The sequence below is a fragment of the Numenius arquata genome, chromosome 3, assembly GCF_964106895.1.
Source record: "Numenius arquata chromosome 3, bNumArq3.hap1.1, whole genome shotgun sequence".
In the NCBI taxonomy this organism is placed as follows: Eukaryota; Metazoa; Chordata; class Aves; order Charadriiformes; family Scolopacidae; genus Numenius; species Numenius arquata.
This window is the reverse complement of record NC_133578.1, coordinates 501,733-518,074: the sequence shown is the minus strand read 5'-3', so window position 1 is coordinate 518,074 and position 16,342 is coordinate 501,733. Positions and strand designations below refer to the sequence as shown.

Genomic DNA, 16,342 nt, shown 5'->3' with positions numbered 1-16,342 from the left:
GTGCTCCACTACTGCAGTTTCCAGAGAGAGTGAGTTGGACACATACCTTAATGGAGAACTTTTCTCCATTTCCATCCGATTTTCAGCCGCAGGGATGAGCCACAGACCGTGCCGTCCCACAGAACAGCCAGGGCTGGGATTCTGTCAGGATTCCTCCCAAAAGGTCAGGGGAGGACAGCGCAGAACCTGGGGGAGCAGCACCGTTTCATAGCTGGAAGGCAGGAAGAAAGCACAAATCCCAGCAACAATTAGTCACCAGCTCAGCTGTGTGGTAAAGCTCTGTCCTTAACAGGCAAAGAGGTGCTGGTTGATGGTCCTGGCAATTCTTCATAGTTCATTTCTCCAGATTAGTACCACCCCTGCCAGCTCAGCTGAGAAATGCTGTTCTCCGTCCAGCAGCACCATCCTTTGTATGCACAGCCTCATCTTCCTGAGCCATTGCCTTCTTGCAGTGCTGACGCTGGGCATTGTAGCTCGTGTGTTTTTGGAAGAGGGACCTCGGGTTCTGCAGTTCCAGGCAGCTGAGGAAGCTTTTGAGACAGTGCAGAAATAGCTGCAAGTCCCACACGAGTTTGCAATCTAAGCACTCTGCCAAATGGATATAGCTTCCTTTCACAATTTTCTTTTTACTATAATATTAGCCTAAATTCTACTCTGTACACAATCCCAAGTACTTGGGAGCACTGTGTAGAACCTGCAGAGGCAGCGGATGATCACCCACAGTCTGCAGGCAGTCCCTGAGCAAAAAAAGGAAACAAAAAGACCTGCTTTTCATTAGAACTGCCGAAGCTTTCTGATACGGCGTTTTAAACTCTCCTGCAAAGTTCACTTAATTTTTTTTATTTTTTTTATTTTTCCCCGGCACTGTTACTGCTGATTTCCTTCCTCCATTGAGAATTATGTGCCTGGTAATGCTGATACAATGCTGACATCTTTTCAACTTCAGCCTTCTCTCCTCGGGTGTTCCTCTCCTCTAGGCGATGCCAGGCACTGGGAGTGGTGTGTGATTTTTCTGCTGTATTTTATAGTACGTGCACAGACTCAGCAAGGACCACGGGGCCGGCTGAAGCCATCAGTTGTGTTATACACAAACTGAAGCGTAACGAGCGCAGGGAGCAGAAGTTCCTCTCCTTCAGACCCCGGTGTGCTGGGGACAGGAGGGATCCGCTGGGCTGGATGAGGGACTCGGCACCTCTTGCTACGCAGAGCTGTTTGGGTGGGATGGTCACCGGCCTTCCAGAATGAGGGGAGCTGCAGCTAATGGCTGGTGAAGAATAATGTTTTGGAAATTCATCCTCTACTTACGGTTTCAAATTGTCACTCTGGACTTTGGCAGATGATTTTGTAACAGTTAAATACTTGTTTTTAAGTGTGCCTCCACAACAATGAGGAATAAGACGACACTGTTATTTAAATGGCATACAAAATTATACTGTAATCCCAGAAGTCTCTTAGACCTTAACACAGCCTTGTACCAGCTCTTACCACCATTTTCCTTATCTTTCAGTGGAAACTTCCCAAATTATAACTGCCTTTGCCTTCAGGAATACTTCTAATAAGTGCTAGATTTGGTCCCAATTGTCTTAAGATAAGTGCTGTACTAATGATGAGATTGTGTTCTCATTTTTGACATGGAGACTAAAGGGCTGTGTAATACACAGTTCTACTTTGTAGAATAAATAGCCAAAGAATTCTCCCAAATTAAGAAGTAAAGTGTCCTGGTGAGAGCTTTTGCCTTCACATAATGAAGGCAGGGGTAATAAATCATTAGTCATTTAATCAAACTACCTCCTTGAGAGTCTAGCTTCTGGGGAAGTTTTGACGTGGTCACTGAGTGAACTCCAGTGATTTGCTGTAGGAACGCTCCCAGGTAATCCTGACGGACAGGTCCATGTTGCCAGAGTGGAACGGCTGTTGGAGGGCTGGGGTTTGGGAGGTCCTGCAGCCGGTCTCTGGTCCCTGCCCTTGTGCCCACCTACGAGAAACGATGCTGCTGGCTCTTCTCTTCCAGTCCCTCAGTGAGGCTCTGAGGTGGGGTCCTCCGGGGGAGGGCAGGGGGTGCCACGTCCCTGTGTGGGGAGCCAGTGCCAGACTCGTGGGTGCCGCGGTGCCGGGGCGTGGGGTGTCATTGCAGGGCACCCTGTGGCTCTGGCTGCCACGAGCTCGGGGGCAGTGGGACGTAAGGGCTGGGGGATTCACCTCCCTGTCAGCACCCGCGCACGGGGACGGTCAAAGCTGGGTCACAGAGTCCAGCACCCTGTTTCCCTCTCTGCGTGGGGTAACTAATAGCAGTCTGGGACTCAAAATGGAATTTTCCTCTTGCATAACTTGCTCTAACAGCAAACATTGGGGGGCAGGGAGGAGGTTTAGGTGAGATCTCATTTCTGGTTTTTATCACAAATGGCGTGAAATAAGGTCTCAAAAACTGAAAGCTTTAGGCCAGTGAAGCATTAGATCTCTCACTGTTAGTTACCCATGAAGTACTCTTCTGTGGCTCTAAGCCCTCGCTAAAGAAGAGATTTATGGCATGAAATTGGATATGGATTTGAAATAGCTTGCTTTACGTAATCAAACTGTTAAACCTGAGGAATAAGTAAACCAGCTTATTTTGGGTGTGTAAATGTAATACAACACGAAGTTTGGTGAAGCAATAAACAGTTTTTGAGAATCGCTCAAAACTTCAATGAAAAAACCCTACACAACAACTTTAAAGAGTACTTTTTTTAAGTTAATTTTTCACTTCCCAGTTTGTAGCCAGTTCTCTTCTGTTACTGGAAGTCTCTCTGCACAGGAGCTGGAGTTAAAAAGTCATAAATAATACTTTTACCGTGTGGGTAAAAGTGGGTGTGGAGTAAAGTACGTAAAAGTCTGGAGTGGGTGTGTGATGGCATCACCGATAATCTCTGAACACTTTAACACCTGAAGCAGGTGCAGTCGGCGTGTGCTGCTGCTGAGGAGTTGTCCTGGAGAAGTGAAGGGTGTTTGCTCACGGACGTGCCTGTTCTTCTCAGCGCTGAGGGAGACCCGGCTGCTGGGCTGTTGGGGTTATTCTGGTTGCCATCTCGCATTCCCGCTCTTCCGCGGCAGGCAGGCAGCGGGAGCGATGGCTGTGGAACACCTTACATCTGAAGTTTAGAAATATTCATTTCAGTCTGTAAAGTGGATCTTTTAATGGCAGCTTTTCTGAGCGCTTATCAGCCAATAATGCTGGAAAAATATTACAGTTACACTGCAGAATATTTCTATTTCTTTTGGTTTTGCATAGGTAAATTCTCTTTCTCCCGTTTAAAGTGCTGTCTCATGTTGGTACTGTCGCTTTACACTTGTTTGCCAAGACTTTTCTGACTTCACTGCAATGGAAATCTTGTCTTAAGGGGTTCTCTGGAACTTGTCTTCGTGCGACGCGGTGAAGATGACAATCATTAGAGACGCTCTGTCGACACTAACGAACACTGTGATAGTGCCACATTCCGGATGGAACAGTTCTTCCTTTGATGATGATCATAAAATTAAATTTCAGACCTCTCTGGTTCTGCGCAATACCACAGGATGCCTCAGGTGATTTGCTGTTCCGGAAGATTCCCTTTTACAGAGTAATCGTGTTATCCAACAGGTCCTTTTTGTACTGTAATTTTTAAGCAAAAGGTTTGTCGCATTCTATGAATTGCATATATACATTATACATACATACATACAAAGGCAGCTTTTGCATTTGGGTTCTTTTTTTTCCATATTAGAAAAATATGAAAAGTACAAAGTTGGTCACTAAGATGCTGCTACCCATAAAGGCTAGTGGTTAAATTTTGGGTGGTTTTTTAATAAATTACTATCATTGCACTTTTTACCTATTAATTACTGCAATTTTTTTGCAGGGCTTATGAATGTTACTTGGGGGAAAAAATGTGCTTTTGGTGTTCTTTATTGTTGTATACATTTAATTATGTTTGTATATGCATATAGAACAGCAAAGAAGTGTTTGACTAGTCCCTTTGTGGATTTCTCAAACAGCTGTAAGAAGAGAAAAACGTATTCAGAATAATAAAAGGCAAAACTAAAATATCTGGAAAGAGAATTCAGGGCCCGGGGGTGGTACATGAGCTATTGCTGTTCATTTGTGGGCTTGTTTATAATTTTAATTTATGAGATTTCAAATTGTGTGCTGTTAAACAGCAGAGTAAGGCGGCTGCGTTTGAACAGAGCTGGAATTGCTGTTGAGTTGCTGGAACCCCTTCTAAACCTGGGGATGTTCTCAGAAACTGCCTCTTAGTTGTTGTGGATGGGGCTGTGATTGAGACGGGGAGGTTTTCGGTGCTTTGAAGGCGGGGTTGTGCCAGCACGGCCAGGGGAATGTGGTGCCCGGAGGAAAGGCAGGTCCCTGCGCCGGCACGGTGGCACCGTGCTGGGTGGGTGCCCAGCCACAGCGTCCCCCCGGCTCTGCGGCGTGGTGGCCTGGAAGGCAGACACTTGTCTACATCTGCATCCTTCGCCGCTCGTTCCAAAGCGCGGTGCAGCCTTTTCCTCTCCCTGCACCCTGATACAGCTGTACCTCTCTGGGCAGCAGCATTACAGGTGTTAACGAGGCTGCGCCGCACAACAGGCCACTGATGGATCCCCTTTGGAAGGGGGGCACCGGAGGGTGTTCCCTGCCCAGCCACCAGCTCCAGCGCGTACAACCAGAGACCTGGGCTTGTACAGCACGGGGGCTGGGGTTGGAGAACGCTGGGTGACCGGGTTCTTGTGGCCGGGCTTGGCAGTGAGTCCATGCTATCTTGAAACGGCGGGTTTGAATCATTTCTCTTTTATAAGAACTGGGGGGGCAGGGGGCTGCTGCACAAAATGGTATGTTTGCTTTTAACTTCTCAATCAGCTGCATAAAAAGCTTCTGCAGAGTCTCTAATAGAGCGGTTGTATGTCTGTCTGTGAACACTGTTCCTTTATCCTTCCCCTTCAGGAACCTGAGCTCCGCAGGGGAAGAAGCTCGGAAGCAGATGAGGTCTTGCGATGGGCTGGTGGATTCCCTGCTCTACGTGATCCACACCTGCGTCAACACCTCCGATTACGACAGCAAGGTGTGTGCGCCTTTCTCCTTAGGGATTTTTAGTGCCAAACTCGGTGTCTGGTAGGATCTTTTGGGGTTAGTGTAGTGTAATTTAGCACTGTGATGTGCTTAGCTCGACTGGTCTTCTCTCCCAGCCCCGGTTTGCTGACGCGCAATCAAATCCTGCTCTGTAACACAGCGTAATGTGTTCTGTGCTTTTCATTTCCATCAGTGTTGAAGTGTTCATTCTTTAATAAAATAATAATAAGCTCTTGTGGTTTTCATTTTCAGAATACTAAAAAATAAGCCACTATAGTAGAGATTACTGTTGTAAATAATTTCATGTTTGAGGTTATCAGGAGAGAGATTGCAGTTGTCCCAGAAACGCAGACAAAGCAACACCCAAGGCCCAGAATTAGAATTTAAATGCCTTTTCGCCTCTACCTCGTTTGCTTGGTTTGCTTTATCACCATGTAAGAAAGTAACCAGTTACATGACATCTTTCTGGTTTGCCTTCAGACAGTGGAAAACTGTGTGTGTACCTTGAGGAACCTTTCTTACCGCTTGGAACTGGAGGTCCCTCAGGCACGTCTGCTGGGAATCAACGAACTGGATGACTTGCTCGGGAAAGAGTCGCCCAGCAAAGATTCGGAGCCAAGTTGCTGGGGGAAAAAAAAGAAGAAGAAAAAAAAAACTTCACAGGAGGATCAGGTTTGCCGTTTTCCTTGTATGACAAATACATCAGCTGCAGTTTAGCTGTTGATGGGGGCAGTACGTAGCTTGAGGGAAAACTATCATGTCTTGGTCTTGAGTGAAAATGTGGAGTTTCACGTGGTTGCGAATCTGTGTTTGCTCCCCAGTGGGACGGAGTTGGCCCTATCCCCGGATTTTCCAAGTCCCCAAAAGGGGTGGAGATGCTGTGGCACCCCTCAGTGGTGAAGCCCTACCTAACGCTCCTGGCAGAAAGCTCCAATCCGGCCACGCTGGAGGGCTCCGCCGGGTCACTCCAGAACCTCTCTGCCGGCAACTGGAAGGTGCGTCAAGTCCTACTCTTCCTCCTACCGCTGTATTTTAGCTGGGTTTTTAATAAGGTACTGGAACATGTTTGGCAGAAGCAGGTAATTTTCCAGTGTGCATCTGAGCGTTCCCCTCTAGTGTGCATCGCTCGTGCCGACGTGCCACAGTAGCGGGATTTCTACAGTGCAGTGACACAGATGGTAGACAGGAAGAGCAATATGGAAATTGGCCTTGAAATTGGTAACATTTACTTTAAATAAACAGAAAAGGCTTTCTTCCAGTGTATATCAGGTCAAAATAATCTTCCATCATCTTCTATGTGAGTGCTGGTGGGAAGGTACTGTCAGAGCAGCATAAATAAATTGTTTGTATTTGCTTTATTATTTGTATTATTTATTTCCGTGGCCCTTGCATGCAATATGTTAAAAAGCACCAGATGAGAACACTTTATTAATGTTATGTATTTGCCATGGAGAGATAAAAAAGGAAATGTTAATTGCTTCCTTTGCTTGCAGAAAACCAGCTAAGAGTTTCTCATTTTATGACCGTTATAAAATTGATCTTAAAAAAAAAAAAAATCAAACCAACAGTGTTCCCTTTTCAGTAATTTGTCATCTATTAAGATATTTTATCTGTTAGACCACTTCTTTTAAACATTACTTTGTAAGAGGAAAAGTGAAAAAAAACAGAGCCAGCCCTTTATAATAACAGAGAAGACGGGCATTTAAGATGGCATCTTTTCTGTGGAAGATCCCCCCTAATACGCTTGAGAATTGCAATGTGGTGAGAGGCTGTTTCAGTGGGAATGTCGCAGGTCTGTGAGTAAGCAGAGCTTTGCTGCAGTTCGCAGCGTACATCCGAGCCGCTGTCCGGAAGGAGAAGGGGCTGCCCATCCTCGTGGAGCTGCTGAGGATGGACAACGACCGCGTGGTCTCCTCCGTGGCCACCGCCCTGAGGAACATGGCCTTGGACGTGCGGAACAAGGAGCTCATCGGTGAGTGAGGCTGCGCTGAAGAGAGCACCATTTCCAGCCTGTCCGACCCAGCACGGAAAAGACCCTGGGATGAGGTTCCACCATAGAAATAGCGGGTGCGAGTGCACTGACCATGTCAGTCGTGCCACAGAAATTCACCTTTTTGACAGCAGTAGCTTTTCAGAGTAATATTGACATTTTAGTTTGTCTTTAGCATCATGCAGGGCAGTCTCTTTGCCGTGGGTGGAAGTCACCTCAGCAAAACTCATCTGGACAGGAAACTGTCACTACAAAATGTGGTGGAAAACACAACTCCTGCCTCAGAGCTAAATGGTAACCTTCTCCAGGGTTTCGATGTCCCTTACATGTCCTCAGAGGATGGGACAGCTCTGCTGCCGGCACATCAGGAAATACTTGTTTTAATAGTGTTGGGTAGGGAGAGAGGGAAGAAATGGTCTCCTAGCAATGCATTTCCAGGGAAACCCAGGTGTAGAGCAGCACAGACGTGTCTTTGCTGAATTAAGTAACCAACAAGGGTGCTTGCTAGAAAAACTTACTGTTTTCCTTTGGGCAATTTTAATAGCTAATGCTTTATGTGTTCATCTGTGCCATTCTCCTCTAGCGTTTAAAAACCCCAAACAAGGTATTTTCTGCCTCGATGAGGAATCTCAGTCTGTTACGGCAAGCGTTGAACCTGCCTCACCCTCAGCTCCAGAGCGCTGTGGCCTGAATGAGCCCTGCTAACACGCGGCTAAAGCAGTTCCTTGCTGTTAGAGAAGCATTTTCTGTGCTGTAGAGTAGCGGGATAAGTACATAACAACATTTGTACAGCTAAGGGTATCGTTATTCTCAAAAAAATAAGTGCAGGTGAACAGAATTTTGTTATATATTTCTGAAGCTTCTCTAATTTGGATGCTCAGAACTTGTTTTCTTGCAGCGTAGGGGTTGCACACGTAAGCAATTAGTAACCAGAAAGTTCTGTTCCGTAGCACCAGCCATACACAGGTCACACTTGGGTGACACTCTCTTTTCAGGACTTTTTTTTCCCTTCTTGGCAGAACTTTTCAGTTCAGGAATTTACCTCCACCTGCTCTCTCTCCCTGCCAAAGCCCTGACTATGAAAGATTTACTGGCTTTCCAGATACACTCCAAAAGTCGTCTTTGCATAAAATAATTTGAGATGTGAAGCGTGTCATAAATTACCCCACGCTACTCATCTATTTTATGCAACTCTTCTGCCGGTGGTAGGGGCAGGAATTGGTGGGTTTACATGGTCTGAACTCTGAAGAAAACAGGAGACTGCAGCAAAGAGCACCATAAGGGCTGCTGGGGGCGGGCGGTGAGAGGCGCTGCTCTGCCCAGCGCAGCCGGGGGAGCCTTCCAATGAGTTTGAAAAGCTGTTCCTTTAGTTTGCAGAATTCCTTTTTGGATATTTTTTTTTCCCTCAGGCACATTACACAAATAGATCGCTAATGGCTTTGTGTAAAGCTTATTCATTAGTCACTGCTACGTACAAATACATGTCTGCAATAAAATCAATTAATCACTCAATTAACAGCACAGCCTAAAGAGGGAAACCGGAATGCCTTGGCTTTAGTTCATTTCCTTTGTCTGCAGGGGGATTATTCCCGTGCGCCAGGCAGAAATCTGAACGGGCGAGATCTGATCCCTTGTGAGTCACAAATAAGGTGCACAGATTGTCTGAGAGAAAAAAAAAAATTCCAGGTGCTGAAAGGGCTTCTTTAACCTCCCCATAAACAAACCCAGGAATGTGCACCGCTCCTTCAGTCATAATCAATAGTGTGACACCTTCCCGTGAGGGGTTCTGCTTCCTCCAAACAATTCCTCTTTACAAATGCTCCTGCTTTAATGCAAAATTGCAACTTCTCACATTTTTTAAGCTAAAAGAAAAAAAAAAAAAAAATTCACAACTAGTCTCTCTTGACCCTGTGTGTAAAATGTGAATTCTTGGAAGGTTTCCATGGGCTTGATCCTGTGTTTCTTACTGCTCCCAGGTGCAGGTTTGTGATGAGTCCTGTCGTTTCAAAGCTGAACGGCCAAAACGTATTTTTTTCACTTGGTCCCATTGATGGGTTTTTCTAGGCAAATACGCGATGCGAGATCTGGTTAATCGCCTTCCGGGGAGCAACGGCTCGAGCATCCTGTCCGACGAGACGGTGGCCGCCATCTGCTGCGCTCTGCACGAGGTCACCAGCAAGAACATGGAGAACGCCAAAGCCCTGGCCGACACGGGAGGGATAGAGAAGCTGGTGAACATCACCAAGGGACGGGGGGACAGGCAAGTGGGAGACACTTCACACCCGGACGGTTTCTCCAGTCCGTTGAAAACGCTTAAGGATGCGGGAAACATTTTTGTGAGTTAAAGGATGTGCTTGTGCAGCGCCGAGCTGAGCAGGTGACAAAGCCTGACTGGCGCTGGGAGAAGGGGCAGGCGGTGCCACCGGCTCTGCCTGTTCCCTGCCTGCGGCTCTCGGAGGCTCCTCGGTTAGGCGCAGTAATGGCACCGATGGGCCTGGTCAGGTTAAATGGTATTAGGAAAAGAATTGTCCCCTCTTGAACACCTACACGATTAATAGAATATTTAGAGCTCTTCAAAGTCCGAACACGTTAGCACCTTTGTCGGGAGGTATCGCGATAGCTACTCGTGATCCAGCACGGCCCTTTGGGGGGCTGTGGGGAAACCTGCCCTACCCAGCAGCTTCCCAGCCAGCGGGGTCTGCGGGAGTGGGACTGAACAGCGAGCGGGGACTGCGCGCCCCGGCCCCGCAGGAACGTGTTACCGAGGCCAGGGGAGGTGACCTGACGGGCTTCACAGCATCAAGGGTTAGGCTGTTGTAGCGCAGGAATATTGTTCTTTTTAAGTGGAATGAAGTGGCTTTTCTAATCATGTCCTACTCTTCACTGCCTTAGGTCGTCGCTGAAGGTGGTCAAGGCAGCCGCCCAGGTGCTGAACACCTTATGGCAATACCGAGATCTCCGCAGCATTTACAAAAAGGTAAGCTGCAAAATTGGCCAACACTGGAAAACAGTTCTACTAAAACTCCTCATTTCATGAAAAGCAATTTATTTTGATGGTTTTTATTTTTTGCCCCAGGATGGGTGGAATCAAAGTCATTTTATTACACCGGTATCAACACTAGAGCGAGAGAGATTCAAATCACATCCTTCTTTATCGACAACAAATCAGCAGATGTCACCGGTCATACAGTCAGGTCAGTCACCAAATGGAGAGATTTCCTGACAGGCACCCGCCACCCCATTGTTGTAACTCAAAGAGCCTCACAGTTTGCTACTAATTCTGTCTGAAACTGGGAGGTTCTGCTGTCCTTCCTCTGTATTTAACCGTAAGCACATCACGTATTCCGAGTGTTCCCATGGCTGTTACTGTTGGCAGCCTCGGATTCCACAGGATCAGGGATGTTTCTAAGTCTAGTTTGGATAAGGAGCACTTTGAATCAAATCCCCCCGCTTACTCCCTGATGCAAATCAAGCTGCAGTCTCACAATGTGGGAATTGTCTTCCTCTGGGATGAAGCTGGATCAGCCGCTTCCAGACCAGGAATGAGCGCCGGCTGCTCGCGGGCTCTCGTTCGTGGGCCAGGCTGGATGTGGTGCCCCCTGAAACACCCAGAGGACACACCTGGGCTTTGCACCAGCTACCTCCCTCTCCCAAGCCCCTCACTTGGCGCCGTAGGTGCAGCCTCACAGAACGTGGGACTCGATAGAAAGCAACAGACCAATAGCAGGGACTCTGTTTCCGTTCCCAGTGATGCCACGTCCCATTGGGATGGGCAAAGCACACACAAAAATCTTACTTTTCCGACTCCTCGTTTGTTTCTCACCTTTGTTCCTTTAACATCTTCAGTGCTAGGACTTAGCTCTTCATGAGGGGGCTGATACAAGCCCTACCCAAAGCCTTGCATATTGTCTTCATTTGGCATTTTATTTTATCCAGTTTACTCGTCTAGTCTTACGTGAATAATCTGTTAATACCGAGAAATACCTGTCTGCCATGACTGCTGAAATAAGTGACCGGTTCCTACAATACTCCTGTTTAATTACTTCTTTACATAAAAGTGACGACGCTCGCACGTTCCTTCATGACATGGTTGACTTGAAAAGCAAGGACTCAAACAGGGGTTTGGTTTCCTACGAGAATATCCCCGTAGCGTCACAGGGAGGGAAAGCAGCGTGTCCTTGGTGCCCCGAGCTTCTTCAGCGGCCGCAGCGCGACGCGCAGGACTGAGTCCTTCGGCCAGTGCCGTACAACGCTCTGTTTAAGTAAAACGTACATAAACCCATGAGCGTTAGCAGGAGTATCAGCATCTAAATGCAAACAAATGACATCATCTGCAAACAGAAGTGGATCCGGTCTCCTGTCTCGGTTGCAGGTGTTAGGAGGAGGGGATGAGAACAAAGAGGAGGGCAGGTGTGGGACAGGGACGAGGAGAGGACACGGAGGAGGCCGGGTGTGGGACAGGCTGACTGTTAATCTCTCTCTCCTTCAGTTGGCAGCACGTCCTCATCTCCGGCTCTGTTAGGAATTAGAGAACCCCGCTCTGAATACGACAGAACACAACCTTCTATGCAGTATTATAATAACCAAGGCGACGTCATTACACATAAAGACATTTATACTGGTAAGTTACCGGTTCGGTGGACTTTTAACCAGAATACACAAATAGTCCTTGTATGAGGAGTTGGTACGATCACAATATGGACAGTTGCACCAGCAGCTTGTTGCTACCTAACCTTGTTTCCACTTTTATTTATTACACTCCTTGCGTGTGGAACAGAGCAGGTTTTTCCTCTGTCTCTGCCGTGCTCTTTGTAACCGCCGGAGTCAGAGCGGGGCTGTTGATGTGCTGGGAGGTGAGAGGTGTTCAGAATTCGAATGTTTATTTTTATTTAAAATCATATTACAGAAAATTGTTTATTATTTATTATTATATATAAAATATATTATATATTATATAATTTATTATTATATGTTGTATACTATTTTATTTTATATGTTTATAATATTGTTATTATATTATAAATAATAACATGTGGTTGTATATTATAATAATATAATACTATTCTATTATTAAATTGTACCAAGATTTCACCTTTTCCCTGATCTCCCTTTTCCTTCTTAGTATTTGACCCAAGTCACAAACCAACAGAGATGGCAGTGACTAAAGAGAAGGAAATTCCTTGTTTTAAAGGTTATTTGTCTGTAAAACAAAAACCAGCCACACAAAAAAGCCTCTTGGTTTCAATGTAACTACTGCTGAGGGACGAAATTTGCCTTTATGGAGTTATGTTATATTATTAGTAGATACTAAAATCTGCAGACTTGTTTGGGTGCTGCATAATTTCTTCTGGGTAAAATAGAAGCAAATAGACTTGTAAATGAGAGAGTAAAGACTGAAGTTTACGCCGTGAACTGTTTTCTCGCAGGTTCCAGCAAACCTTCACCAATTTACATCAGTTCCTATTCCTCACCAGCAAGAGAACAGAACAGGCGGCTACAGGTGACTCCCAAGTTCTGTTCTGAGGTGACCCTGGTAACACAACCTGCAGCGGTTGATGGGACTGGGGGCAGCCGGAGTCCACTCCGTAACACCGGCGCCCTTTCTGCGGAGCGTGTCTGTGGCGCAGTCAGTCTCCGGGCTCTCCTGTGCTCACGCTCACGGTTGCTCCTCTGCTGCCGTTACCCCTGGGTTTTCTTTCTGTAGTCACGTTTGTAGCGTGTTCTTCTTATGGTGGGATCTGAGACCACTTTTCTGACCTGACTGGGGTTTTTTGGTAGGTGTGGTCAGGTTCTGTACTTTCTCCTTCTGCTCTCAAAGTACTGCTTTTGGAGAGTCACCCTGAGAATGCAGGAGGGGGGGCGGGCAGGCTCAGAGCTCTTCCCATTTAGTTTCATTTACAAACGAGGTGCGTTTCACAGAGGTTTGAATCCCTTGTTGCTGTCCTCGCGGGTAGAGCTGCACCCGCAGGGAAGGGTTCTGTGTGATGGGTGTAAGCTTGAGAAACGAGTATTATCTCTGCTAATTCTATTTCTAAAGCTTATTCTTCTGTCATTTTGTCAACAGCATCAGCAATTGTACTACAGTCAAGAGGACACCAACAGAAAGAACTACGATGCCTACAGATTGTACCTGCAGTCCCCACACAGCTACGAAGACCCCTATTTCGACGACCGCGTTCACTTTCCTGCTACTGCAGATTACACAACCCAGTACGGACTGAAATCAACCACGAATTACGTAGACTTTTATTCCACCAGACGATCTTCTTATCGAGCAGAACAGTACCCAGGGTCACCCGACTCCTGGGTGTAGCATCAAAGAGAAGAACAACGGTGTGTTTCTCATCTTGCTTGGGAAGAAATGGAATGGCCTCGTTTGCTGTGTCGGTTGTGAAATGTGAAAGTGAAATAAAAGAAGGAACAAGGAAGGGTTTTTGGGTTTTTTTTGTTTTTTTTCTTTTTGAGTGAGGAATTGTCAGGAAGAAAACCTGGAAGGGATGGTGTTTTGCTCTGTTTAGGTGTTAGGTATAATTACTTGTAGCTCCTGTAGTCTGGTGAGGGTGTGGGCGACGTGATGAAAGGTTTGAGAATTGAGTAAAATGAATTTGGAAAGCGTGTAGGTCAGAGCAAATTACAGCTGATCTTTTTTTTTTTTTCTGTGAATAAAAGTCTTGTTCTGATAGTTTGTACAGAAACAATACAATGGATGACCTTGTTTTATTGCTATTACTAAATGTCAGGATTGTACGCTATTCCGTCTTGTAAATTCCTCTGTTGGTGTAAATATGGAAATGCCACATGGGTTCAAGTGCCATCCATTTGTAACGCAGTCTGTCATTTTAAAAGCAATTTGAAACATTGTGCACAAAAACAATTCCAAGAAAACGTTATAAATTTTAAAAGGAAAAAACCCCAACTTTTAAAAATGCCTGTTGTAATTCTGAAGCACAAAGTCCAGTCCGGTGTCTCCCCTCTCCCATTCCCCGCCCATTCCATAAGGATCTTCACTGCCATTTTCTATGCACATGGAATAACAATAAATATGGACGTCTCATCCATGGAAAGCTGCTCCCTGCTCATTTTTTTTTCATTGTCTGTGTGTGATACTTGAAACAAATACCATGAATATGAAGTCTAATTGCATGGCTTTAAGGAGGTTAAATATATCAAAACATTTGGGCCATTTCCCAGCTTCCTTCAGTGCGGATATTCTGGTTTTCCAGGCTGGCAGAGCAAAGCTGAGATGACACACTTTCCTCCTGCTACTCTCGAGACGGGTATTTTTACCTTTGATATGGGCAATCCAAGATATTTCCGACCTCTATCCTGTTTTCTTCCCACCCCTCCTCTGCTCCTCCCCTTGCTCTCCCCAAGAAAATTAAGATGATCTTGCTTTCATAGAAATGATAGTCTCCATTTTTACTACATTCTGCTTGGTTTTATTGACAATAAAAATCTTTGATTATTTTAAGTAACTAAATCACATACCTTCTTCCTCCCGTAGATCTGTTACCTCTACGCTGTCTGTAATCAGGATTATTGTTCCTCATCATGGCACTTCTTTTTGGTTTTCAGTGTTTCCGGGTGTCCCGATGGCAGCAGTGAAATGAGAAAGGTGAGCGGAGCTGCTCCAGCTTTACATTGAAAGGCAAATTCACTTTTCCTTCATTGGCTGGGCTGCTTTGGCCCCCTCTGCGAAAGGGGAAAGGAGTGAAGGGGCAGAGAGGGCAGTAACAGCAGCGAGTGAGGTGGGAGCCCCGACCCGGGGCCGGGCAGCTCCCCCTGTGCACCTCCGTGGCCGTTCGTTGTCCCGGGAAGAGTCCAATTGGCTTCAGAGCCAAAGTAATGGGCTTGAAATGGTCCCAGTCCCTTAGTGCTTCCCTGAATCCGCTAATAACTCCCTGAAACAGAGGGAGGTGCTCATTCCAAGGAAGCAGCCGAATGATGGAATGACTTTTGCTTCTCATCCGAGGCGTTTCCTCAAGATCAAAACCAGCAAGATTTGGGACAACACCCCCAGGTTGGATCTTCCATGCTCTCGAATATATATACAGAGTTCGTTACATTAGTTTTGTTCTTATTGTCCCATCTATTTATGTATTTTTACACGTTATGCCTTGGTGCTATACTGATTAAAATTATCTGCACGGTATATTTGTTGCTTAATTCCCCTTTATGTGTAGTTTCAGACAATGTGTGGAAGAAATTGGGGCACGATTTCATGTCGTCGTTCACTTCCATAGTGCACTCCGGCTTCAGGGCCTGTTTCAAAATGTCAGGAGCATAAATTTAAGCAGAATGTTTTTAAAATGTGTTGTATTCACAATTTGGTATTCGGATTGATACTCCAGTGAGAAAGATAAAAATTGTTATCTCTGAAAAACTGGATGTCCTTAGGAGAAGGCGATGCTAATTTGAAGATTTGAAAAGTTCCACTGGTTTTCATCAAAGAGGAAGTAGCCCCTTTTCAACTTGGGCTGCTGCAAAGCACTGACACCGTCCCACACGGCATCCCGGTCTCTGGATTGGAGGGACAGGGATTTGATGGATGGAGCACTCGGTGGATGAGGAACTGGCTGGATGGTCACACTCAAAGGGTTGTGGACAAGTGGGGTTCCTCAGGGGTCGGTACTGGGACCAGTGGTGTCCAACATCTTTGTCGGAGACATGGACAGTGGGACCGAGGGCACCCTCAGCAAGTTTGCCGATGACACCAAGCCGTGTGGGGCGGTCCACACGCTGGAGGGAAGGGATGCCATCCAGAGGGACCTGGACAGGCTGGAGAGGTGGGACCATGCCAACCTCATGAAGTTCAACCAGGCCAAGTGCAGGGTCCTGCACCTGGGATGTGGCAATCCCAGGCACAAATCCAGGCTGGGTGGAGAATGGCTGGAGAGCAGCCCTGAGGAGAAGGACTTGGGGTGTTGGTGGATGAGAAGCTCCACACGCCCCAGCAATGTTCACTGCCCAGCACATTTCCTATGAAGCAGGTAACAGTATTTTCCAAAGCTAAAACGTGCCTTTAACACAACGTGAATGCAACATATACGCTGAATTGTGGATCCCGTAACATCTGACCATAAAACTATTCCTTGTTTTTTGTTTTTGGTCACATTCTCATGAGAAGAGGTGCCTGCTTTCCGTTGGGTGGTCGCTGGGCGAGTGGTCTTGAATAAACACAGCCATGGACTTGCAGGACATCCTGATGTGAAGTGAGCCCCTGGCTGTGTCCTCTGAGCACCCCACCGTCAGCTTGGGATTGGGTACTGTCAGGG

The 16,342-nt window shown here is 46.4% G+C and overlaps 1 protein-coding gene across 6 annotated transcripts in view; it reads left to right on the top strand.

Annotated features, from left to right (window-relative positions):
- PKP4 (plakophilin 4) overlaps positions 1–14,136 on the top strand; it is a 48,861-nt gene extending 34,725 nt beyond the window's left edge. For 4 of the 6 annotated variants that reach the window (XM_074145368.1, XM_074145367.1, XM_074145370.1 and 1 more), the window contains 11 exons: positions 3,375–3,558; positions 4,952–5,069; positions 5,558–5,749; positions 5,899–6,072; positions 6,899–7,049; positions 9,132–9,327; positions 9,960–10,044; positions 10,144–10,261; positions 11,557–11,688; positions 12,494–12,567; positions 13,132–14,136. In XM_074145368.1, coding sequence (XP_074001469.1) covers positions 3,375–3,558; positions 4,952–5,069; positions 5,558–5,749; positions 5,899–6,072; positions 6,899–7,049; positions 9,132–9,327; positions 9,960–10,044; positions 10,144–10,261; positions 11,557–11,688; positions 12,494–12,567; positions 13,132–13,380 — 1,673 coding nt within the window. In that variant the 3' untranslated portion in view covers positions 13,381–14,136. The remainder of the gene's footprint in view (positions 1–3,374; positions 3,559–4,951; positions 5,070–5,557; positions 5,750–5,898; positions 6,073–6,898; positions 7,050–9,131; positions 9,328–9,959; positions 10,045–10,143; positions 10,262–11,556; positions 11,689–12,493; positions 12,568–13,131) is intronic. The other 2 variants (XM_074145369.1, XM_074145371.1) reach the window with 2 other exon arrangements.
- Positions 14,137–16,342: the final 2,206 nt, after the last annotated feature.